This window comes from Hippoglossus hippoglossus, chromosome 22 (assembly GCF_009819705.1).
Source record: "Hippoglossus hippoglossus isolate fHipHip1 chromosome 22, fHipHip1.pri, whole genome shotgun sequence".
NCBI classification, from domain to species: Eukaryota; Metazoa; Chordata; class Actinopteri; order Pleuronectiformes; family Pleuronectidae; genus Hippoglossus; species Hippoglossus hippoglossus.
Window position 1 is genome coordinate 2,461,833 of NC_047172.1, and position 24,106 is coordinate 2,485,938.

General features: G+C 46.0%; 2 protein-coding genes across 10 annotated transcripts; one reads left to right on the forward strand and one right to left on the reverse strand.

The window, feature by feature from the left end:
- Positions 1-85: 85 nt before the first annotated feature.
- jade1 (jade family PHD finger 1) lies at positions 86-12,612 on the forward strand. 5 transcript variants are annotated; one of them, XM_034577420.1, is made up of 12 exons: positions 86-274; positions 1,680-1,762; positions 2,655-2,722; positions 3,543-3,700; positions 3,810-3,994; positions 4,761-4,972; positions 5,130-5,297; positions 5,604-5,720; positions 6,530-7,132; positions 7,446-7,563; positions 7,898-8,705; positions 11,888-12,612. In XM_034577420.1, exons 2-12 carry the CDS (start codon positions 1,714-1,716, stop codon positions 12,048-12,050), a joined length of 2,649 nt encoding a protein of 882 aa, XP_034433311.1. In that variant the 5' UTR covers positions 86-274; positions 1,680-1,713; the 3' UTR covers positions 12,051-12,612. The 5 variants fall into 5 exon arrangements, with proteins under 5 accessions (XP_034433311.1, XP_034433308.1, XP_034433312.1 ...); XM_034577421.1 differs by lacking the exon at positions 11,888-12,612 and adding an exon at positions 9,493-9,761 and having other exon boundaries at positions 90-274; XM_034577422.1 differs by lacking the exon at positions 11,888-12,612 and adding an exon at positions 9,488-9,761 and having other exon boundaries at positions 94-274; positions 7,898-8,358.
- Positions 12,613-12,797: 185 nt separating this feature from the next.
- Positions 12,798-24,106, reverse strand: nsd2 (nuclear receptor binding SET domain protein 2). Of its 5 annotated transcripts, none has more exons than XM_034577404.1 (23): positions 23,956-24,106; positions 22,008-22,654; positions 21,349-21,511; positions 21,041-21,207; positions 20,273-20,506; positions 19,895-20,105; positions 19,344-19,406; positions 19,089-19,195; positions 18,850-18,958; positions 18,602-18,717; positions 18,267-18,356; positions 17,851-17,977; positions 17,536-17,736; positions 17,057-17,236; positions 16,054-16,210; positions 15,763-15,965; positions 15,390-15,493; positions 14,965-15,234; positions 14,737-14,853; positions 14,505-14,646; positions 14,202-14,308; positions 13,801-13,999; positions 12,798-13,513 (listed from the first exon to the last, which is right to left on the reverse strand). In XM_034577404.1, the coding sequence occupies exons 2-23, from the start codon at positions 22,623-22,625 to the stop codon at positions 13,194-13,196; spliced, it is 4,005 nt and encodes a 1,334-aa protein (XP_034433295.1). In that variant the 5' UTR covers positions 22,626-22,654; positions 23,956-24,106; the 3' UTR covers positions 12,798-13,193. The 5 variants fall into 5 exon arrangements, with proteins under 5 accessions (XP_034433295.1, XP_034433298.1, XP_034433299.1 ...); XM_034577407.1 differs by having other exon boundaries at positions 21,041-21,204; positions 23,956-24,103; XM_034577408.1 differs by having other exon boundaries at positions 19,901-20,105; positions 23,956-24,103.

A 24,106-nucleotide genomic window follows, 5' to 3' on the forward strand; every position in this document is an offset into this window, starting at 1 on the left:
TCATCTCATCTTATTAACATTGATCATATGTTTGTTGATCAAATGTTTGTTGACATGTTTGTCCATGTGCATCCTGGCTGATGTAACCATGGAAACATTGTGCTCCGGGAGCTGTGGCGCCCTCCAGCGGGCCTGAGGCGCAGCTGCGGCCGGGGCAGGGTAACCTCCCCCCGGTGTGTGTGTGTGTGGAATGCGGCGGGTCAAGCGGAACTCTCGGCTCAAACTGCGCTTCACATCAAACCCTGACACCTGCTCCACCAGCCCGACGTGCTCTGTACGTACCGCCCGCTTTCTCTCACTCTCTGTCCGGGTTCGAGTCCCGTGTGTGTGCGGCTCCCGACGGGCCTTTAGGTTGTGTGTTCCCGACACCGTCATTTAAAATGGCGCCAAAGATTAACCAGTGGATCTGTGGCGGAGCTGCCTCTCCGTCCCGCCGGGTTAGCTAACCCTGCTCACCGCCCTGCTCCGCACCGTCCGCCCGCGGGTCCTCTCCGGCTCCAGGTAGCTTGTGTGGGTCGATATGTGACCCCTCACCTGTGGAGGAGAGCCGGGGTTGGCCGAGAGGCTCAGCGGGAGTCAACACGGAGTTAGCCCCGCGGGCTAATGCTAAACACAACCGTGGTAGTTTACATTAGCTTAGCCTCCAGCTAACCAGCTAGCCGATGTTGCTAACCACCAACGTCAGGCTAACGCAACGTGCATTCTGTAGGAAACAACCCATGAAGTGATTTAATGAGGGTTTGAGAGAACAGCTCGTCTTCATTTCATAAACATAGTTCATCATTTTTTAAATATACTCGTAACATTTTCACATTTTCGTGGAAGGGCCCGCATGTTGCATAACCAGTGGGAGATTAGCAACCAGGCTAACGTTAGCTAGCCCGAATCTGCATTTTGCTTTTAATAATAAAACCTCAAACATCGTGTTGTGTCGCAGCTTTGGACCGAAACTCTGATCACATCGTAAACACGCAGCTTCTCGGTTTGGTTTCTCAGCACCGGGGGCTCGTTACGGTGGCCAGCTGTTAGCTAGGAGCTAGCCGCTACACGGTTAGCTCTCTGCTGCGCCGTTCGCTGGAAGAAAGGGCGTCGCGCTAACTAGCCTGCTGCTAGCCTAGCCCGCTAAGCCAGAGTTAGCATCGCCCCCTCCACCACCACCACCCCCCCACCCCATGTGCACGCTGGCTGCAGCGGACTCAGATGTTTCTAGTTCCTGTTGATGTTGGTGTTGGAGCTCACGTTGTTTCCTGTGTGCGTCGCATGTGCCAACTTGTTGTTGTCATCGCTGGGGACTGTGGAGTGTGTGTGTGTGTGTGTGTGCACGCACATCGCTGCAGGGCTCGTGTGCTGTCAGATCAACAAGGAAACATGTGGATCAGTGTGTGGCTTTGTTTTGCACTGAGCTGTTTTTGAAGAAGAGACTCAAACACAGACAGATCCTTGTTTGTAGCACTGTTGGTAAAGACTGTATTTTAAGTTATTTATATTTATATTTGTTTGCAACTAACTTCATAGTTCCTTGTGTATCGTTAGTGTGTGTTTTAAAGTTGTTGTTATTGTACTTATCCTCAACACAAACTGCTGTACGAACATTGTCTGAGACAGTCTGACTTCTTGTCTCATTTTGAAGTGTGGACATTTTCTAAGTCCCCACTCGTCTCCCTCCTGTCTGGTTGCAGTGTCCTGAGGCCGGAGCTCCGCACACAGACGACCATGAAGAGAAGCCGACTCCCCAGCAGCAGCGATGACTCTGACAATGAAAGTAAGCAAATATATTGTTTCTGCTGACTCCTTCATACCAGGACCAAATTTAGACGTGAATGAGGTCAGCGCAACCCGCCACCATCCTTCCAATTCACAAGTGAAAGTGCAGCGCAGAAACTTGTTTTTTCACAAGTTAAAGGGACATTTTCCGGGGGAATTTGGATTCGCAGTTTCTTTCCATCTTGTAATTGTCGATACGTTTATACTTGAGGTGAAGAAAAGAAACAAAGAGACAGAAAAAGGAGGTCGGGCAGCAGAGGGACAAAGAGAAGCAGGGACAGGGTCAGGCAGACGCTCTCATATCTGAACCCAGCGAAGACTTTCAAAACTGGTTTGTGGCGTTTGTTTCATTGTCCCAGATGCATCAGGTTTTTGCCACATTCAACAAAATGTTGGGGCAAGTTCTCACTTACAGAAATTGCATAACATAACCACAGTCTGTCAGATGTGCTGCTTAATTTCTGCTGATGAAACAAACTAGAAAGTGGACGTGAAGTTTTTTACCGATTAAGTCAGATGAGGGAAACTGTCTTTTACTTCCGTAGATATATTCTGTTATATGTAAAACACATCAAAGATAGATTATACATTGTTCTGCAGCGTCTAAGTAAAGATTTGAAGTAACAATACTTCCGTGTAAATGAAGGCTCTGTGTTTTTTAAATGTTATTACACTGGAGTTGCACCTTCACTGATGTTCTAATAAGACAAAGTCAAACTAGTAATGAAATGGAAAAACCCAAATTGTCATTTGCACAACTTTGTTTATCCAAGTGAGTTACACATGTTTGATTGATGCGGGAAAATCCCCACTTGAGTTTCTTCATTAGAGCAGAAACAGACGAAGAAGAAATGCTGCGTCCTTCATTAACTGTGTGGTTTCTCCTGCAGGTAACTCCACCTGCTGGTCCCAGCATTCATCACAGCCGAGGAGGGGCACTGGACAGAAACCCTCCGAGGTACGTCCGTCCAATCAGAATCAGATTTATTGGCGATGTGTCCCTACACATACGAGGAATTTGAAGTTTGTTCGTTGCTCAATGTTCAGAAATAGACAAATAACAGGACAACAAAGCAGATCAAGGTTCAGCATCATCAGGACGGTTAAGGATGATTATGTTTAGATAAAAACATGAACAGTTACTGAGTCATAAACAGTGTTCTGCTTTCACTTTGTGTTCTGGTTATTATTTGATTATACTTTCATATAATGTGTCTTCAAAGATAAAACACTTTAATGTGTTCAATCGTTAATAAATATCAGTAAAATGTCTCTTTATTTTAAACATTGATTTATGTATTTGGCTGGATGAGTGGAAACTTTTCTCTTATCTGCTGCACAGTCTGCAGGCCGCTGTGCCGTCGCCTCCCTTTTGACCAGGGGCCAATCAAATTAAAGCAAAACAATGACTCTGCCCTTAGCAGCATCCTGATTGGCTGGTTCCTGTTCAGCTGACTGCACACAGCCTGGTATCTCTGTGTAAACACTGATATACACAAGCTTTATGGAGACGAGACATTTAAAAACATCTAACTCATTATTAGTTACATAACTCTCAATTGATTGATTTATAAATTTGATCTTTGAAACATGATTGCTTGAGACAAAACGATTGATTGTGATTTATCAGAGTTGAAAGAGTCAGCTTCTCATGCAGCTGCTCCTTGTGTCTGACTGTTCTCAGATCAGCGCTGTAGTGACCAGTCGTTGTCACATGCTGTGAATTACAATCATAAATTCAGTGATGTGTTAAACTCATGTGTTGTTATTCGCTGCAGGTTTTCAGGACGGACCTGATCACGGCCATGAAGGTTCACGACTCGTACCAGCTGAACACAGAGGACTACTACGTCCTCGCCGACCAGTGGAGGCAGGACTGGGAGAAGGGCGTCCAGGTCCCCGTCAGCCCCCAGTCCATCCCGGAGCCCGTCGCCAGGTAGGACAACAGACGGGTCGTTCAAAGACTCCAAAGTCTCACAGGCCAGTTCAGCTGCTTTCTTGTACCGTCAGTGTTTAGTAGGTCTCAACATCTCTGTGCTGTGCAGGGCGTTGGCAGAGAAAGGGAAGGAGGTGATGTTTGTGAAGCCAAAGAAGCTCATCCGGACGTCGGGCGCCGAGGCGTTGGGCTATGTCGACATCCGGACGCTGGCGGAAGGGATGTGCCGCTACGACCTGAACGAGGAAGACGTGGCCTGGCTGCAGAACATCAACGAGGAGTTTGCTGAGATGGGTGAGTCACGGACCAGATGATCGAGTCTTAGGTCTTAGTGTTATTTCTATGTATTAGACAAAATCACATAGAAACCTGTGACGCAGGTCGACTCATGTTTTGTTTTAAGAGGGAACAAGTGGAAAAGATTCGTTCCACTGGTTTTATTTTCATGCTTTGTTCGGCCTCAGTTGGGCGTTGATTTTGAAATTTAATCTGTTCAATGTGAAGCTTGTGAAGCAGAAAAACAAGGTTCCTCAGTTTTACTTTTATCATCATCTCGAGTTACAAAAACAGACGCAGACTTACGCAGTCAGAAAAAGTCATCAACACAATAGTTGAACTTCAATCTTCTCAAGCTGGACTCACTGTTTGTATCAGGAAGTCTAATGTTCTCAAAGATCAGAGTAGAGACTCCTGATGTTGTTCTGGTTCATTTCAGGCTGCCTGTGTTGCTTTGAACACGTCTTTGTTTAGATGCACGATATCATCTGCAGCGTGGAGCTGGTGTCACAGTGAACTGAACATATAATTAAGTGTTTTGTGACTAAAAGGATTAACTCCAAACTCGCAGCGGTAAAAGAAAAAGAGAAATTATTGTTTTGAGTTTTTAAAGTAAGTTTATTTTTGGTTGAGTTCATTAGTTCAACTCTTAAATGTCGTACTTTAACTCCACAAGTGTGACATTTTCAGAAAAGCACTTGATACTTTCATACAAATAAGATTTAAATGTCAAATATTAAGAAAACCAGACAAATTGTACAACTTTGCCTCCGTCTCTGTGCAGCGATGCCGCTGCTCGACGAGATCACCATGGAGCGGGTGATCGAGGAGTTCGAGCACCGCTGCCACGAAAACATGACGCACGCCACGGAGACGGAGGAGGGTTTGGGTATCGAGTACGACGAGGACGTGGTGTGCGACGTGTGCCGGTCGCCTGACGGGGAGGACAACAACGAGATGGTGTTCTGCGACAAGTGCAACATCTGCGTCCACCAGGTCAGAGGTCAACACACGGACTCTTAAACTCACTCAACACGAGGGAGAAAACAATCTCACTACGATGACACGCTTCCTTTCCCTCTCTGTTCATCTTCTATCGATTTCTGTTTGCTTCATGGAAGTTGAGACGCCGCCTGTTTGCATTTCTCACCAGGCGTGCTACGGCATCCAGAAAGTCCCGAAGGGCAGCTGGCTGTGCCGGATCTGCGCCCTCGGCATCCTGCCCAAATGTCAGCTGTGTCCCAAGAAGGGCGGAGCCATGAAACCGACCCGGAGTGGAACCAAGTGGGTCCACGTCAGCTGTGCCTTGTGGATTCCAGAGGTGAAGACTAATCTTTTATGAAGTCTTCAACATCATGTGTTTTCTTTAGAATCAAAAATAATTATTGTACTTTAGATGCAGTTGCTTCCAAGCAACAGCTCAACACATTAAAATAATGTTGAAAGAAATAAACAATTCAACAAAACAGAAATTTCAACATTTAGATTTTTCTGTGAGACAAAACAATTGTTTTTGGAACTTGAAAGATTTGAAGCTTTGTGTTATTAATGGCTTCAAACACTGAAGTCAGATGTCTGGCTCGGCACGTGGAGCAACACGAGTCCTAATCCTGTGTTTAATGTGCAGGTGAGCATCGGGAATCCAGAGAAGATGGAGCCGATCACCAACGTGTCCCACATCCCCAGCAACCGATGGGCTCTGATCTGCTGCCTGTGCAAAGAGAAGAGGGGAGCGTGTATACAGGTGCAGTCGCTGCTCATGTTTCTCCTTCTCACACACACACACACACACACACACACACACACACACACACACACACACACACACACACACACACACACACACACACACACACACACACACACACACACACACACACACACACACACACACACACACACACACACACACACACACACACACACACACACACACACACACACACACACCTAATGAGGCATGAAAAGCAAAGCGTGACCGCGTCCAGTAATTCAGACTCTGCAGTTTGAGATGAGTGTTCACAGCAGGCGATGCTGCGTCTGTTTCCTCTGCAGCCAAACAAATGAACTCATAGATCCTTTTCTTCTTTCTCCTTCTTCTTCTTTCTTCTTTCTTCTTCTCCTCCTCCTCCTCCTCCAACACATCTCACTGAGCCCTGGGTCTGAATCTTGCTGTTTTCATTGTAGTTTTCCTCAATGAAACGCTTCTGTAATCTGCTTTTATATTTCTATTATATTTCTCTCCTCTCTTAGTTTGTCAGTCATCGTCTAAAATTTTATTAAAAACTTTTTTTTAGGCCAAGACGGCTGACAAACAAAAAAACCAACCTACATTTCCCACAATGCACTTCACCCTTCCTGCCAGTATTTCAGCGAATCACAAAGCATTTCATCACAAGTCTTAAACGACGACCTTGTGGATGATCATGGTCCGAACGTTTCCAGTCTTCATGGGTCACGTCACATGATCCCGCTTCTTATGATGAAACGTTTTAAGACACTTGATTGTTTTCGATGTTTAACTCAAACTCTTTCTTCTTGTTTTTGCTGCAGTGCTCAGCAAAGAACTGCCGGACTGCCTTCCACGTGACGTGCGGCCTCCACGCCAGCCTTGAGATGAACACCATCCTCACTGAGGACGACGAGGTCAAGTTCAAGTCGTACTGCCCCAAGCACTCTGGGCTCGAGGGCGCCGAGTCCAGAGACGGAGACTCGGGGGACGAGGAGGAGAAGGAGGGTGCCAGAGACAAGAAGGGAAGGAGGAGAGGCAGGGTGAGAGGGGAGGAAGACGCCGCCTCCTCCTCTTTGTCGTCCTATGTGCCTCCTCAGCTCGTGGACAGAGCGTCCAGCGAGGCGGAGGCCCTCAGCAGCCGCCAGCTGGAGAATAGAGTCAACCTCCGCAAGCTGAAACTGCAGGAGATGGAGGAGGAGTTCTACCAGTTTGTGGAGGTGGAGGAGGTGGCCAGTCACCTGAAGCTGCTGCCGGAGGTGGTGGACTTCCTCTACCAGTACTGGAAGCTGAAGCGCAAAGCCAACTTCAACCAGCCGCTCCTCACGCCCAAGAAGGACGAGGAGGAGAGCCTGGCACGCCGCGAGCAGGAGGTGCTGCTGCGACGCCTGCAGCTCTTCACGCACCTCCGCCAGGACCTGGAGAGGGTAGGTTTCCACTTCACTGGGAGCACTGGGAGGAGGCAGCGACTGAAGACACAGTTCAAATAAAGTCTGAGTGAATTTCAATAAAAACACAACTCAAAGTCATTTGAAGACTAATTGAACAAGTGTATAAATAATACAACGTGGAAAAGAGACAAGTCCGATAAGAAACATGACGACTATCACATCCAGTCTTGGTTTTTCTTTACAAATCAAAGCTTGTGAACATGGAAGTTGCATCAGTGACTGTGTGTTAAAGTGTTTTTTTTAAAAAACTGTGTGTATTGATTTGTGTTTCTGCCGTTGGGCTCGTCAGGTTCGTAACTTGACCTACATGGTGACTCGGAGGGAGAAGATGAAGCGCTCGCTGTGGAGAGTCCAGGAGCAGATCTTCCAGCAGCAGGTGAAGCTGCTGGACCACGAGCTGCTCACAGGTTGGTCCACGAGAACCACAACTGAAGACAAGACACTTTCTATTCAATGTGGACATGCAGATACTTTTCTTTATTAAGTTTGATGTTTTCCCTCTACAAACTGGATCAGAGTTTTTAATTGTTGTAATTAGGAGCGTATAATCATCCGTACTGTAATAATATTAATCAAACTGTCACATAATGGCAAATATATGCAGGATGAAAGCTTAATGAAAAGGGAAACTTCATAAACTGGACTTTGATTTGAAAGAGAGAAAGTAGGTGAAGTTAAACATTATAGCTTCATACTGTCACACTACGATTCCACTAAAGGTTTAAATGCTGTGTGTTGCAGGAGACCCTTCAGCGAAGGACCTGGAGGAGCTCTTCTCTCTGGGCTGGTTGAACTCTCAGGGCTCCAAGTCTCGCTCCTCCTGGAGCCACTCTGGACTCAAAACTAAACGAGGCTCTTTGAAGCAGGAGAGAAGGAAAAGCACCGACAGGAGGAGCTTCTCTGACTCGCCACACATTCACAAGAAGGAGAATCTGAGCAAACAGCCGGAGACCAAGGACGGTAAAAGCTCCAGAATCAAAGAGGCGGCAGAGGCTGCGAGCGACGCCCACATCCAGAACTCTGAGATCAGTCAGGAGTTTCTTTTCCCAAAGCTTCAGGAGGCCATCGCTGTCAAGCTGCACAAACCTGAGAGCAGGAAAGGGCCCAGGAGAGAGCCCCCGGGGCCCGAACCCGAGGCGCCGACCAGAGGGAAACGAGACGACCACGAGCAGGAGGAGAGGAGGAGGAAGAGGAGGAGCGAGGTGGCAGAGAACTTCTCCAGTCAGGTCAAGAACAAGTTCGGGTCCAAGCATCTGGAGAAAACCGTTTCCATCCGGCTGGTGGACATCAGAAGCTCCGACACCGACGACTACTTCATCGACGAAGGATTGAGCAGGAGAAGCCCCGCCTCTCTGGATGTGACAACCAACACTAAGTTTAACAGAGCCGGCGTCGGCTCGGACGCCAAAACCAACGGGTGGCTGAGGAGAACCCAGGCGAGCGGCTCCCACTCGTCCCACGGAGCCGTCGGCCACATCAGAGGCTGGGGGAAGTTCAGGATCCCTAAAAGGAGCGAGAGACCTCTGACGATGAAGGAGGAGGAGGAGGAGCAAGGCAAGCCGCTGCTGAGGCCGCTGACCAACACGCCGGAGCCGCCGTACGCCAGAACGCGACTCCGCACGGGGGCGGAGAACGACGGCTACGCCTCCGACTCCAAACCGAGCGACGGCGAGGTGGAGCCCTGTTTGAAACGGTGCCACTCCCACCAGCTGAGGGGCGACTCGTCTCTCAGCCGCCGCTACGGCTCTGACATCATCCGGCGAGGCGTGCTGGCCTCCTGATGGAGGAGAGACACTGAGAATAAGCTGCACTGTTAGTGGAGAGAGAACGACGGTCGCTCTTTGTACCTTTATTTTTCTCGATGAATCCTAAAATGCCTAGATTAAAAACAGAGCTGATATTTATTTTTTATTTGTAACATATGTAAAACTGGGAAATATTTTACTTTCTACTTTATTTTGAGCTAGTTCTTTGACTATTCTTTTCCCCGTTGAAGTAGAAAGATGTCAAGTTGCCACTTAAACGCTCGCTCAGACTTTTACAAGCAAAACCATCAACTGGGAAGAAGTTGTGTTTGTTGCTTGGGACCATAAGCTTGCAATGTTATTTGTTTTTGGCAAAGTATTAAACTCGGCCATGAGTCAGTTGCACTTGATCGATTAAAGCTGAAACAGATAATCCTCATCCCGACACCGGACTGTGTAGGTTTCTTTTTATTGAGCTTCACCTGCGACCAACAGGGAGTCAAACTGCCCTTTTATCCATATTTAAACTCCAGCCGCCATCGTTTGTTTCCGTCTCAACGCGACGAGCCGAGACGCCACAGAGAAGGAGAGAGGAATCCAGGCGGACGTTTGACTCGTCGGCAGCACTTAAGTGTAATTGAACTGCGATCGTATCGTACCCATCACGTGCCTAACTTTTATTTGAAGCGTTTGCACTACGAGAGGACGGCACAGGCGTGAGGACGGTAGAGTTATTTTTACACTGAAAAATTGAATAAGCATTTTGTACCCTCGGCCACTGCTGTACTACTACTGTTATGCAAAATGAAACTTGTTTTGTCTTTTGTCCTGAAGAGGAATAAACACTCAGCAAGACTTCAGGCTGTGTCCAATTCTGCTTCTACTCAAAGAGTCAAACTGTCCACATGGGACGTTCAGAGAAGACGCCGGTTGAATGTGTTGTTTTTGAGCTGAACTGATTTATTACATTATATTTCAATCAAAAACATTAGGTTGTTCCTGCTGTTTGATCAGTTATATTATTAAAAAAAAGGAGTTTCAGTCTACAAGTGTTTTCCATATTCAGTTATTGACCTTTGACCTCTGGAATCTAATCCGTTCATGTTTGAGTCCAAATGACAACTGAGTAAAACGTGAAGAAATTCCCGTAAATCAGATTTGAGACAAGTTCAAAAAGCCACCGTGACCTTTGACCTGCAAATTCTAATCAGTGAGTGTAAGAAGGTTTTGTGCCAAATTTGATAGAATAATTTTTTTTTAGGACTAGAAACCAAATCCCAACTTGCATCATCTTAAAGCACGTTCCATTAAAAACGTTTTACAGTTCCCATAACGAGCAAAGTAGAATTCTGAAGGTGAGGTCACAGGGACATTGAAAATTGTTTAAGTTCATCTTTGAATCAAATTGATAATGTTCATAAAGACCTGAAAACATAACGTCTCCAGACGCCAGCACAGAACGTAAAGGACGATTCACCTCAAGTCAAAATGGTTCAGACGATTGTTTTTGAAAACAATTGTCTTAGTATTTTAGAAGATAGTAAAAAAACTAAGATCCATTTTACTCTAACTAAAAATAAATTCAATTTTAATTATAATCAATAGATTTTCAAAGTAGTTGCCACTTCATTTTTTCCATCAGTTCAAATCAACTTCAGAGATAAGTTTAGTGCAAATTAGTTAAATCAACAAGTTGAACTAACACCCATTTCTTTAAGGCTTCAATGTGAATTTCAAATCCTTTCAATTAATTTAAAAATGGTGATAAAGTAGTTTCAGATATCAAGTTAAAAACCAGCGTCAGATAAAAGTCCAGTGAATTCGGAGTAGATGCACGTTCCATCACTTTTTATTGCACGAATCAACAGACGAGTGAGATCCTGCACAAAAGTGTTTTTCAGCATCAAGAAAAAAACAAAAACAAAAACAAAAAAACATACGTCAGAGAACTTGTATGATATTTACAATAGATGCATCACTATAACCACTTATACATTATGTACATATTAGTCTCTGGTTTACTATGACAGTAGTTACAGAATGAAACCCCTACGCACACGTTACACTTCAGCTCTACAGGGAATTACAGTGCTTACAAAAACAACTGGCTGGACTACATCCACTCAACACACATTAGGGTTAGGACGACGGTCGGAACGGAGGAAGTCGCAGAACGCGCCTCAGGACGCGTCCCGCTCACGTGACCCGGGAGAAAAAACAAAAATACTCAAGATAAAACCCAAAAGGTGCAGTTAAAACAAAACGAAACCTGCTGTCGTGTGAGTTCAAGTCAAATCCTGCTTTCGGGAGATGTGGAGATCACGGAGAGGAGCAAAGCGACAGCGAGTTAAAAACTAAATGATTCAAGATTCCAACGTTTTTTTTTTTTTAAAAACCAAAGTCAAATATGAAATTAAAGATACAAGAAACGTCTGTAGCCTCAATGTTAGAAAATATCTTATAACCGACGAAGAGACAAACAAGTGAAACTGTTCATGATTTGGTTTTTGACACAGGATAAGCACAGTGAGGAATTCTGGGTAACGACGCGGCGTCTCCACATTATTAAACGTGCGTCGCTACGTGCGTGAAACTCCAGAGAAGCTGTGAAAATCCTCTGGTGTTTATGTCTGAAAACTTCTTAACGTCTTTCAGTTTCTTAATTTCCAAATAAACGCACGGATTAGAAGATACATGGGTTCAATACTGAAACCAGGAATTAGCCTGAGCCACTGGTCACAGAGGATCTACAGATGTGACGCCGAGCTTCTGTAAACACGGAAGTGGAAAGTGAAGGAGATGAGTTATTTCTGAGTGAAGGAATTAGCCAGTGTGTCGTTAGCTTGTGTTCGAGTATCAAACAACAAGATGCAGTTTAGAGACTAAAAACCTCCTGAGGATTAAAATAACGAAAGGCCGAGGTCTTGAGGCTGTTTTCAGACATTGACTGAGTCCAGGTGAGAAAACAGAGAGACACTGGTCCCAGGAGGAGGAGGAGGAGGAGGAGCCTCACACGGAGAAGACGAAGTGGTCAACATGGAAAAACGAGATTCCAGAGATTTTTGATGTGCTGTAAACAAAACCATGTGATTTCCACTGTCAGGCTCCACCCCCTCATCTGGTCATTTTTCCCTGTTGTGAAAAATTAGGAGAAAGTCTGGACCCAGTTGTTCCGGACGTTCTCCAGAGGTCATGTCTGAAAACAGCTTCTCAAAACCTCGGCTCCAGATGAACGACTCAGTGATTACCATGTTGTCTAAGTACCTTGGTTTGTCAGATAAATCAGTGGAAAGCACCTCGATGTTAGCACCAAACGCTCAACGTAGGAAAAAAGGTTCAAGTCGTTCCTTCATTTTCTCTGTTTTAGTCGTTGAGCAGAAAACGTCAAAAAACCTTTAAAACCTCCCAGTAGTGTTTTTTTTTTTTTACATCAGTTTCTGGGTTTCTAACACTTCCTCTGATCCCTCGTTCTCCGGACATGCAGGTAGATAAAAGGTTTCAGGCGCCATCGTTCAGCATCCTGATACAAAAAAAATAATCAAATCTAAAAAGGTGAAACTGAGCTAAAACAAAATAACAGGTTGTAAAAAAATGTCTACGGTTAAATGTAACCTATGGCTACGGTATTAAAGTAAAGAGGTCATCTGAGGCCGATCCATAGTGTCTTGGTGTTTGATATTACATCTGGAATATATATACTATATATAAAAATAAAAGCGCTCCATTTGGCAAACCTGTCTGATGTCTCACAATATTCCAGTAATTATAGTTTTGGTCTTTGATAAACACGTATATAGATATAGCTCTAAAACTCGTTGAAGACGGTCCACGTGGAGTGAGGGGCGGTGGCGGCTGAGATTCAAGTGAGCGACGCCGCTCGCCGCTCCGGGTTCTTTTCAGCAGAAACCAACGGGCTCCTTGTGTTGGTTTGAAAACTCAAGTCAAAACTAAAACAAAATAACAAAAAGGCAGTTTGGTTGGTGGAAGAGTTAGAATCCGCAGCTTCCTGACCTGCGCTCGCTCGGCTGCTTTGTGCCTCAGTGCAGACAAGTTCAAAACAAAACCTGAAAATGGTTAAAGATGAAACGAAGAAACGTTTGAGCGGCGGAGCTGGAGCTCGTTGCCGAGCACGTGAGATATAAGCGGCTTTCCCTGACGACGAAGATGAACAGTGCCTTGGTTCTTGTGATCTTGAAGACGGTATAACGTGGGGTTTGTATTTGTTTATAACGAGGGGAGCAAGTGTCAGAGTCTGGTTTGGTCTTTTGGCTCTCGGAGGGGTCAAAGGTCACTCAGGCCTCTGCTGCTTTCCTCTTAGAGCCCTTTGTTTTGGCCTCGGCTCCGTCTGCCTTCCTGGAGCCTTTGGGAGGACGGCCGGCGACGACGACGACGACGGCGGTCGATGCCGTTGCCTCCGAGTTGATGCCCGGATCCTGGCTGTCGGTTCCCTCCAGCTCCTCGTGCTCCAGACAGCACAGCTGCCCTGTGGGGGGCCACGGGCGCAGCGCCCCCTCATGGTGAGCCTTGCAGAAGGAGTTTGGGCAGAGCTGACAGAAAGCGTCCGAGTTTTTCCCGCAGACGTCGCAATGGTGCCAGGGGCAGTCCCATCGTCCTGCAGGGCGGGTCCAGAGGAAATAGACAATTAGTTAAGAATACACGGCTTTAATTAAAGATTACTGTCATTATCAATTAATCAGCTGATTATTAGTTTATAAAGTAAAAGAAAGTAATGTATAAAAACCCAAAGATGAAGAATTTACTCTCATGTCACAAGAAAGCAGGTCTTCACATATGAGCTTAAACCAGATTTATAGTCGAAAAACATTTATTTATTAAAATAGTTCCCAGGTAAACGTGGTTATCACCCGTGTTAATAACCTACGTGCTGCAGTCTCTTACCGAAGGGCCTCTTGGTGAGGTTCAGACAGGACAGGTGATAAGCTTTGGTGCAGGCCTTCTTGCCGCAGAGCACCAGCTGACCTCCGTCTCCACAGCGGAAACACTCGTCCTCAGACTTTTTCTTTCCCTCGCTCTTCCTCTTCTTATACTTTCTCTTCAACCTCTTTGCTTTAGGATCGGCTGTTTGGCCGTTCGAGTTCTGTGGATCAGATGCAGAGATGGAATCAACGTGAGCAAGAAAACACACATCTGCATCGCTATAAAAATACATACAGAGGTATTCTTTAATTAAGGGCGTAATTATTCTGTGTCTCCATCCATGTTCCAGACTTTAACATGACTGTATCCATGTCCCATCATTTGGAAATTGCAGTTGTGATAATAAAGGTAATAAATCTCACCTTAGGCCGAACACCGAGGAAGCCGCTGCAGTTCGGGGCGTCGCAGCGACAGACGGTCTTCTCGTTGCCGAGGCAGTCCAGGTTGTAGTTGAAGGTCAACTCGGTCCCTGGGAACAAAATAAAAAGAATAAAGTGAATGAACGTAAACATGAGCAGGTTAGAGCTGGAATAAATAAAAACAAACACAACAAGCTACATCAACGAACATAAACGCTGATAGAAATCTGTAAAAATCGGATTGTTATATGTGCAATTATTCTTGAAGCTCCACGGATCCTTCACTTGGTTCGGGACTCGTCTCACCTGCTGGGATGTCGCGGACGGCGAACAGGCCGACTCGCGTGTCTCCGTTCACCGTCCACTTCTGCGTCTCGCAGTTGGGCTGACAGCTGTGGTTCATGAAGCGAGAGTAGTTTCCCTTCGGCCCCGCGTCGATGATCCGATCCTTGAAAAGAAACCGTGATTTAGGGTTTAAAGACACCGCAGATACTGGAAAAGATGGTGCGAGGGTCAATCCGCCGGATGTGGTACCAACCTTGTCTATGGTGAGCATGTAGAAGTCAGTGATGTTGTTTTCGTGGGCGTACTTGATCCTCGCCCTGCACTCCTCCTCGTCGACCAGCTCGCCAATGTATTCGTTCACAAACTCGCCCTGTTGGAGAAAAGCAACCATCAGACCAGATTCACACTCCTCGAAACGTTTAAACGTTTTTTAAGAAGAATTAATTATTTGATCGATATCTTTCATGTCCCTCCCGCTCACCTTCTTGATGTCCCGCAGGGCGACCAGGCCCCAGCCCTTGCCGGGTGTCTTGATGATCTTGGTCTCTGGGTAAAGACGTTTGGTGAAGTCCTGGTTACAGCAACGCTCGCCGCTGGGACACACCTGAGGGTGGCACTCGTACTGCAGCATGCGGTTCAGACACTCGGACTCGAACCCGCACGGCCTCTCGTCCGTCGGCTTGCAGTTGCACTTGGGGATCTCAGAAATGTCTGCGGTGTAGACCTGAACTTTGCCGAAGGGTTTGTTGACCTGAAGGAGAAACATTGTTCAGTAAAACATCAATAAAAGTGAATTTTATATTAAATTTATGCTATAACATCTATTCCAGAAGAAGATAAAAATAGCTTAATACTATTATCAGCAAGATCTTCATACTTTAGAGACAGAAACATGGGATGTCCCACCTTGATAAATTTGTATGGCGGCGGTTTCCGACTGTTCTCCTGCGCTTCCTTCGCCTCTCGTTTTATTTTGATCTCCTTGAATCGAGCTTCAGCCTCCAACAGAGCTGAGGAAACACAAGGTAAAAACGCTCATTAGATTTCATCTCAACATTAAACATTTAGCTCAAGATGATGCTACAAAACTTTTCTAAAATGTCAAAACATGATATTTAAATTAGGAAAGCTATACTGGTTCGGTGAACTGTACACAATATTAAAAAAATCCTGATTCCTGAATGGAGACAGACTGAACTTCTCTCTATCCCAACTTTAAATGGAGAAACAACCTCTTCCATGACTTTCATTGACCAAGGAAGTGACTTAGCAGCTCTACCGTTCTTAAAGACTTTGCCGATTCCGGTCCTCTGGTGCTTGCTGCCTCGGTCTCCCTCCATGTAGGGAAACACGCGGCCCTGGTGAGTCCAGAAGTAATCCTTGGATCCGAAAAAGAAGACGGGAAACTCTCCGATCTCATGGCGAAGGTGCTGGATGTTGGTAGGGATGGTCCTCGGGTTGTAGATCTCTGCAGGCCACCATCTGGCGAGAGGAAGCAGCGGAATGAGAACCAGAGGGTACAGAACATTTTTGAAAAGGAAAAATCTGCATCTCAAGCACTTTCTCTCACCTGTATGTTCCGAGTTTGACCCAGATGATGTCTCTGTACTTGGGTTTCTTCCCGGCTCTGCAGTCGTTGCAGAACCAGCTCCCATCAGGCATTGCGATGTTCAGACAGTCGGGGTGAAAAGCTGCCGGACAGGACTCGCAGCACAGCAGCTGTCCCCCTGCGACACAACGAGAAACCACATGAAACCTTCGAGACGAGGAAGCAGCAGCAGTGAAACTAGCAAGTGAGCTGATTTACAGTCGAGTCTCCTGCACGACGGCGATAAAAACAAACACAATAAAGTGTAAATGTTCAGTCTGACAGCCGAGGGGGAAAAAATCTGCCTCATACATTAATCAATTTGTGTGTGTTTTTGTCGTGAAGCTGAAAGGAAACACACGACTGCAAAACGTCTAGCAGGTAAACATTCACGTAAACAAGAAACCAGTGATCCTGGCTTTGTTTCTGCGTTTCAGTATCATCTGACACCAATTAAAAAGCCGTCTCTACAGAACTGGCTTTTATTTAAAATGAAAATTGACTCAGGAACTGTTCAGTGTTTCCTCAGCAGCATGTGGGATTTATAGCCACACACACACACACACACACACACACACACACACACACACACACACACACACACACACACACACACACACACACACACACACACACACACACACACACACACACACACACACACACACACACACACACACACACGTCATAGTTAGACTTCACTCTGTTGCTGTCGAAGGACATCTACAACCTTTGAACTTCACACAACTCTTTCTGTTACATCATATACAGTAGGGACTGTAGCAGTGTTTGATAGAATTGGTCCAATTTGATCTGTTAAAATAATTTTATCAGATCAAGTGTGCAGTTTTTGGGATGTGATCTGGTTATAGCAGCACTATAGAGACTGTTGTGGTTGGATAAGTAGTTAATATATTATTATTATTATGTAGCTGCTGGTGATTTCCCTCCTTGTAGGTGAAATAAAAAAGAAGCAGTCTCGAACCTTTGGAGCAGACGAAACACCAGCTGACGTTGACGTGACTGTGGTGGCTGTAGCCCTTCTTGGCGTTGAAGTGGTTGGTGCAGATGATGGCGGTGTTGGTGATCATCTCACTGCCGGCTGCCACACACATGTCACCAATGTGGTACGCCACGGGGCAGCGCAGGCAACGCATTAACCTACCTGCAACAGGGACAGCGGGACAAACGGGTTACAACAAAACTTTCTACAAGTGAGTTATATTCCATCAGATCACCTCTCTTTCCCAGTTCATGCTTCCAGCTACACTTTTACTTTAGAGATCAACTTTTCCATCAGACCAACGGCCAGAACCTGATACTTCATACAGAAAGTCTGACTTTACCGTTTCCATGCACATAGAAAGTATGTGACCTTGAGCAAAAATATTTCTATAATGCTTATGAATTTGTCCCCAAATGAAAAGGAATCCAACTGTAAACAATAGTGTGTGACGTCCTCACCCTTGGTGGACTTGTGCTTGGCGCGGCAGCCGTAATGGCAGCTCAGGCAGGTGTGGAGTGGGCAGCGGATGCCCTTGTTGTCGAACAGGGTGAGCGAGTTGAGGCGGACGCACGCCTCGTGGTAAAACTTGCCGCAGTGCAGGACGTGGCAGCGAAGCAACTTGCCCTCCGACTGCTTACAGGTGAAACACGAGTGAATTCCTGAGAAGAGCAGCAAGGGAAGGAAATGTCAAACAGCAGCAACTACAAAGTGCAGCAGGAAACATAAAACATCTGCCCAGTGAAGGTTTCTCAGACAGAAAGTGAACTTCTCACCGGTGCTGCACTCCTGACACAGCAGCTTGTCGTCGGGTTTGAACGACAGACCCAGACAGTGGAGGTGAAACATGCCACAACATTGTCCTTCACAGGGAAGCAGGTCCTCACCAGCCTGCTCACACATCTGTAGGAACAAACCAACAAGGACACATCAACACACAATAAAAGAACATGAATATCTCTATCCCACATTATAAAATGATGGAGACTTGATTCAAACAAAACTTTAAATATCTTTTCCATAGAAACAGAACCAGTAGAACATCACACTACTGGCCCCTTCAAATTAAGAGCTTCCCCTTTGCCCAGAAGTACAAGATGATGTTAACAATCTGACTGAAAGTTGTGCAGCCATCATAGAGGTAAACTAATGTATGAATGCATCTGATGTTTTATTATCTTAACAAACCTACCTGGCAAACAAATTCTTTCTTCCGTTCGCCCTTTTTTGTCCCGTCCAAGCTGTCGCTCGGAGAATCAGGACGTCCTTCACTCCCAGAGCCCTGCAGCAAACAGCGTGTGATGAACAAGACATTGGGGATTGTGCTTCATGGAGGAAACTGATCACATCTGGAAATGTGGTGTAGTTACTTTAAGAGTTCTGCTAACAAGTGGAAAAAGAAGCCGAGCATTTTAAACCAAACCGGTTCTCTATAATTGTTGAATTAAATTCAGTTGGGGACTTGTAACGTTGATGACAAGCTTGTGTAATTTAAGATGGAAACACCCTGAGGTCATTTCCTCTCACCTCAGGATCAGGACACGGAGAGGCCCTTCTCTTCTTCGTCTTGGCAGGTGTGGCCTGGTTCTCTCCATCCTGTTTCCTTTTCCTCCTGCGCTTTGGTTTCACTGCGTCTTGATCATCTGTGCACAGTCAAAATGTACAACCTATAATTAGCAGTTGCTGCAGTGGCCACGATAAGGTCGCCAAGATGCGAGTGAGGCCACAGGACAGAGCACAGAGGTGTGAATGAAAAAGAGATGCTCGTCGTTTACCAGCCAGAGGATCTTTTGACTTTTTCTGTCGTCTCTTGGTTTCCTTCACTTCTACGTCAGTTTTCTTCGTTCGTCTCCGCTTTTGTTGCGTTCCCTCCGAAGTCGAGGCCTGAGGACGTAATAAACAAGGAAATAATTGAATATCTCCAAAGTGAGGTGTTTTTCAAGCTCAATCATTACTATTCAAGAACCGGTGCAGTTTTGTGTCGGACGTGACATCAAACCAAATTTAAACAAACCTGTTTCTCAGCATCTTTGCTCATTTTGCGTCTCTTAGGCGTCTGCTCCTTGTCGGCTGCGGAGTCCGACAGCTTCCTTTTAGGCGCCTTCTTTCTCTCCCTCTTAACTGGAGACATGGTTGTGAAGAAAAATATAAAATCATCTTAATTTGGTTGAGAATCAGACCATTTCTATTTTAGTCATAACAGCAAATATAAAATCTTCTCTTGTGTTTTAGAATTAGTGACTAAAAGATTTTCTGCCAAATGACTCACCTGAGGAATCGGTCGTCTGCTCTGCAGGAGTCGCTCTCTTTCGCCTTTTCTTCACTTTGTCAACTACGACAACAAAAGGCTCAAATTAAATTTAATGAATTGACATATCTACACGATTGATCACTTCTCAAATGTTACAAGTACTGTTACCAGCTTATTTTAAATATTCTGTAATTTATAAATAGGAAAATAATGAGCAACCAAGGGCCATTCGAATTTTGTTTTCCACAGGATTATCAAAGCAATTGGGAAACGGCATTATGGGTAAATTCTGTGTCTCTAAGTTCCAGTGCTGTGAAGTACAGCTTTCTTGGATCTTGCATTCTCTCATCATGAAGTTACCATTGCTCACCAACCAGGAATGGCCCCATTAAGTGATGAATTCTACAAGAATCCGCCCACATCACTACTTAATTGGCCACATACGGAAATTTAAAGCATGAGATTCCACCGCACTGTTAAAAACACACACCAGCCACAACCAGATTTAACCAGCCCTCGATTGATGGCTAGAGTTGATCCGCCACCCGGGGTTTTAACTTTCAACCAACCTGGAACTGGAACTGGGGGTGAGACGAGTTCTGAAGCGTCGTCTGTTGGAGACGCCAGCTTTGGTTTCCTCTTCTTCACCGGATCGGCAGAGTTCTCCACTGCAGGTTTTTTCCGTCTCCTCACCGTCTTGGTTGTAGACGGAGTCTGTCTGGGTCGTCTCTTTTTCTTCTGAGGTATGACTGGTTCAACTGGTTCAGAAGAAATGGGACCCTGCAAAGACAACAGATCATCCACTGGTAAAGGTCTGCTCAGGCTGTTTAAGTAAGATCATGGTATTATATTATTAGGGTTTTAAAAACATGTTTTACTCCAATCTTTTTTGTATTTTCTATGTTTCTTTGCAGAGTTTAAAAATATTTTGGGCTGTGGGTATTTACCAGCAGGGAGGGAAGATCTGGGCTCAGGCGTGACACAGTTTCCTGGTTCATCTCTTCGCAGAATTTTGGCTTCAGTTTCTCCAGGATCCCGAGGTTCAGGCGAGGCCCGTCTTCGTCATACTGAAATGTAAAGTTCGTCATGCGCTCATCCAGCGACATGCTGAGGGCCTCCTTGGCCTGAATGATGCCCATGTTCCACTGGGCCTGGAGCTTGCGGGGTACGGATGGAGTCGTCTGCAGGACGCAGAGAAAGCAACAAGGTTAAACGGCAAGTTACTGTGGTGGCAATTGTGTTGGCTGAAGAAAAGGGTCAACGCTGCAGGCGGACTCTCAACACATCACGTATATGATGAGAGAACAACACAATACGGTAGAGGTGTCTTGTCATTGTGTTGCCATCAACAGATATTTGTTTTACACTGTTGGCAATATTTAGAAACAAGATTGCAGAAGTGATAAGATTCATGAGGAAGCTGTGTAAGAGAAGATTTGCCAACAAAAAACGTCAAGAGTTACTCGCACAAATCTACAATTATGGTTCCTTAATTGTTTGTTGGTGAAAAGCAGCTAAACTGAGCAAGTTGGCTGAGAGAAATAAAAAATAAAAAAAACAAGTAACATTTGATTGACGAGAGAGAACCTTGTGTAAAACGTTTTGAAGAAGTTCAGTGTTTAAATGCTGAACGGTTTCTGAGCCAGGTCTTTCTTAGCAACAGCAGAAAGACCACATCCCCCACTGAGGCAACATGAAAGAAGCAGATTTTTTACCTTTTTGTGAATGTTGCAGGAGGCTGCTTGTTTGTTGCCCAGGCTGAGCTGCTGGTATTGATCCTCTCCAGTGAACAACACCATGTTCTTCTCAAAGATGTAGCCTCTCTCCGGGGCATCTCCAAAATACTGCACATGGTAAAGGAGGCCTGACCTGCTATTGGCCGCTAAAAACAAAACAAACCAGAACAATAGAATTAAACAATGGTGTAAAAATCTGACTTTAAAAATTGAAATCTGGCGTTTTTCAACCTTTACAACACATCTCTTGAATTTGAATGTAGCAGGCGGTTGTGGGTGTAACTCACCTTTCTGTTTGAAGTGATGGCTGAATTCTGGGTCTGTGGTCACCATGCAAGGCCACCAGGGGTACCCCGACACCTTCGTCCAAACCAAGTCACCAACAGCAAACCGGATCAGCGAGGGAGACTTCTCTGACGCCTCCGCCTTCACCTCAGGGAGGAGATTGAGCTGGAGGAGAGAAAGAAGAATACGTCCATCGATAGATTAGAATTTAAATACATCAAGTTTCATTTCCACGTATAAAAGAAGTTACTTTTCCCACACACTATTTTAGACACAAAATTTGTTCCTGCAAATATTGGTGAATAATTAAACACATCTGATTCTTTGTGGGAGACTCAGCAGCTCGACGTTAACTTGCAAATGTTCAAACTATTTATCAATTTCTACATCTATGGAAATCCTTGCTTAAAATTTTGCGTAAACATTTAAATGTGACTAGATCAAAGTCAAGCGTCACCATGAAATCAGATGTGGATCAGAGGCTTAGTAGAGTTTGATCTCATTAGTATGTGTGATCCTTTTGGCTTAATATCATCTGTCAGCAAATAGTACATCATTGTTTTAAACTAGTATTAACTGGACAATGCAGTTTATTGTATTATATTACCACAGGAGAATACAAATTCTAGCTTCTAATTGAAATGAGTTAAAAATGAAAAACCTTGTCGTCTGCTCCGGTTCCATCTGCAGCATTTGTGTGGTCCACTTGCTCCAGAGGGACGAAAGAGGAACTGTGGTTTAGCTGAGGTTTTGGTTTGACAGGTCTCCCTCCTCTCTTCTGCACGTCCTGTCTCTTCTCGGGACCAGATATTGTACCTTCGGTGGCTGTGGCCAAACTGGTCCCGTTGGCACAGCATGGTTCAAACGGCGGCTGCTCTACCGCCTGGGGCACTGTCACCTTCAGTTCAGATTCCGTGTGAGGGCTGCAATTGTGCTGATGGGTGCCGTTGGTGGCCGGGGCCTCGGCACCCTTGAGCATGGGAGGCTCTGGAGCACAAAGCTTGGGCAGCGGGTCTTGGTCGCCGTTCAGCACACGGGAGGTGAGGTCTTTGAGCCTCTCGTGGCTGTGGTTGTTATGACTGTGGCCGGCCATCTTCTGGAGGACGCCGTCTTGTAGTTTGGCGGCCAGCTGGGCAGCGGCTTTGTCCATAAGCAGAGCCGGGTCACTGCTCATGTCCCCCCGACCTTTCCGTACGCCGAGGGACTCCGGCGGCTGCTTCATGCTGATGGGGTTGGCTGGTTCGGGCATCGAAGGCAGAGAGCTACCTTTAGTGTCCATCCCACCTCACCCCCTCCAGGCTCGCTGAGCTGCACAACAGGGGACACAGAAACTTCTCATTCCACAGGTTCAGTCACAAATCATTACCACCAGGCCCCACGCAGTCACTTTCTCACACTGGGATTCGTGGGATGTGAATTCTTTGAGCACAGCGTTGTACAGTTTACAAAATGGCAGAGGGCAGAGAGAGAGAGCTGCACCTGTCACATAACGCTCCAGCCTGGATGTGTTGTAGGAGACAGTGTGAAGCCACAATGGAACAGTCCAGTGAAATAACACTGAGATCCAAACACGCGTGAATGAGGTGAACCCCCGATTGAATCCAATGCGTGCGAGGAAAAGCTCCCCGGCGGGTGGAGAGCATCTTACCCGGACTAGTCGCCTCTCTCCTGGATAAAGGACTAGCTATGGCTGCTAGCTGCAGACCGTGGAGGAGGAGAAAGCAGCCTGCAGCTCCACCGCATGCAGCGAATGCCCGACGAGTGGGTGGCCGCGTAATCACCGCATCACCGGCGAGGAAAGCCGCGGAAATGGAAGCAGCTGACAAGTCGGTGTAATGCAACTGGCGTGCGGATAATTGCTGGAATTGCGTGCATCCTGCTCCGGATAAAAGCTAACACGGTGCATGGTGATTCGTGTTATGTTACTTGGTTTAGTTGCAACGCATCAACAACACGGTTGAACTTACACCCCCCACACACCCCCCACCGACATAAGCATCTGTAACATCCGTTTTTAACTCGATCTCTTCTGTTCAGCAACGTAACACATCCAGCTCGCCAGCAGCCGCCCTGTAATGTCATGCATGAAATGGGCTCCGACTATAATCTGAAGCGGAAGCCACGATGTGTGGATTCCAGCTGCGGACAAGCGTTCACCCCGAACCGCATCTCTGTCAGAGCTCCAGTCAGCCATTACGCCGCATTCCAGCAAATAGACAAAGCCGCCACCCAAACGCTAAATTCACTAAACCCACCCGCTAACTAGCCTCCTAGCTTGATGCTACCGGGTAAATAAATAACCGTGATTGTCGCTGGATGACTGCGGCGGCTTGTTTTTAATGTTTTCCTATTCTTTCACTAATATGCTCAGTTTGTAGGCGCCATGACAGCTTGTTTCAAAAAGGCTAGCCGTGCTAGCCAAAGCTAACCATCGTTCCATTGAAGCCCAGTCAAAGGGCACACTCAAAGTTAGCATAGTTAGCTAGCTCACTAGCTAGCAGCTCCTCTCGCTAAAATGGATGATGGGCCCGAACAAGTGTACCCGAGCGGACCCGTGCCGGCTCGAAGCCCCGGGGCGGCCGGCCCCGTGGAGGTTAGTGCGCGGTTACCTGTTGAGGTCCTGTCGGCGGTTAGCGGGAGAAAGTGTCCGGACTCATCCCGTCAAACGGAGCCTTTCATTCAGGTCGAGGCTGAAGCAGCTTGCGGGAAAATCAAACACTGCGGCCAACAGCGCGAAAAATACTCACTTCCGATTGGTCG

What these genes read in the sequence shown, in the direction of transcription:
- jade1 (XM_034577417.1), top strand. Translation starts at nt 1,714, where the DNA reads ATGAAGAGAAGCCGACTCCCCAGCAGCAGCGATGACTCTGACAATGAA. An exon ending in CGATGACTCTGACAATGAAA is followed by an intron (nt 1,763 to 2,654) that starts GTAAGCAAATAT and finishes TTTCTCCTGCAG; the next exon opens with GTAACTCCACCTGCTGGTCC. An exon ending in AGAGGGGAGCGTGTATACAG is followed by an intron (nt 5,721 to 6,529) that starts GTGCAGTCGCTG and finishes TTTTTGCTGCAG; the next exon opens with TGCTCAGCAAAGAACTGCCG.
- nsd2 (XM_034577404.1), bottom strand. Translation starts at nt 22,625, where the DNA reads ATGGACACTAAAGGTAGCTCTCTGCCTTCGATGCCCGAACCAGCCAAC. An exon ending in ACCCCCAGTTCCAGTTCCAG is followed by an intron (nt 19,407 to 19,894) that starts GTTGGTTGAAAG and finishes TTGTTGTCGTAG; the next exon opens with TTGACAAAGTGAAGAAAAGG. An exon ending in CGCCATACAAATTTATCAAG is followed by an intron (nt 15,235 to 15,389) that starts GTGGGACATCCC and finishes TTTCTCCTTCAG; the next exon opens with GTCAACAAACCCTTCGGCAA.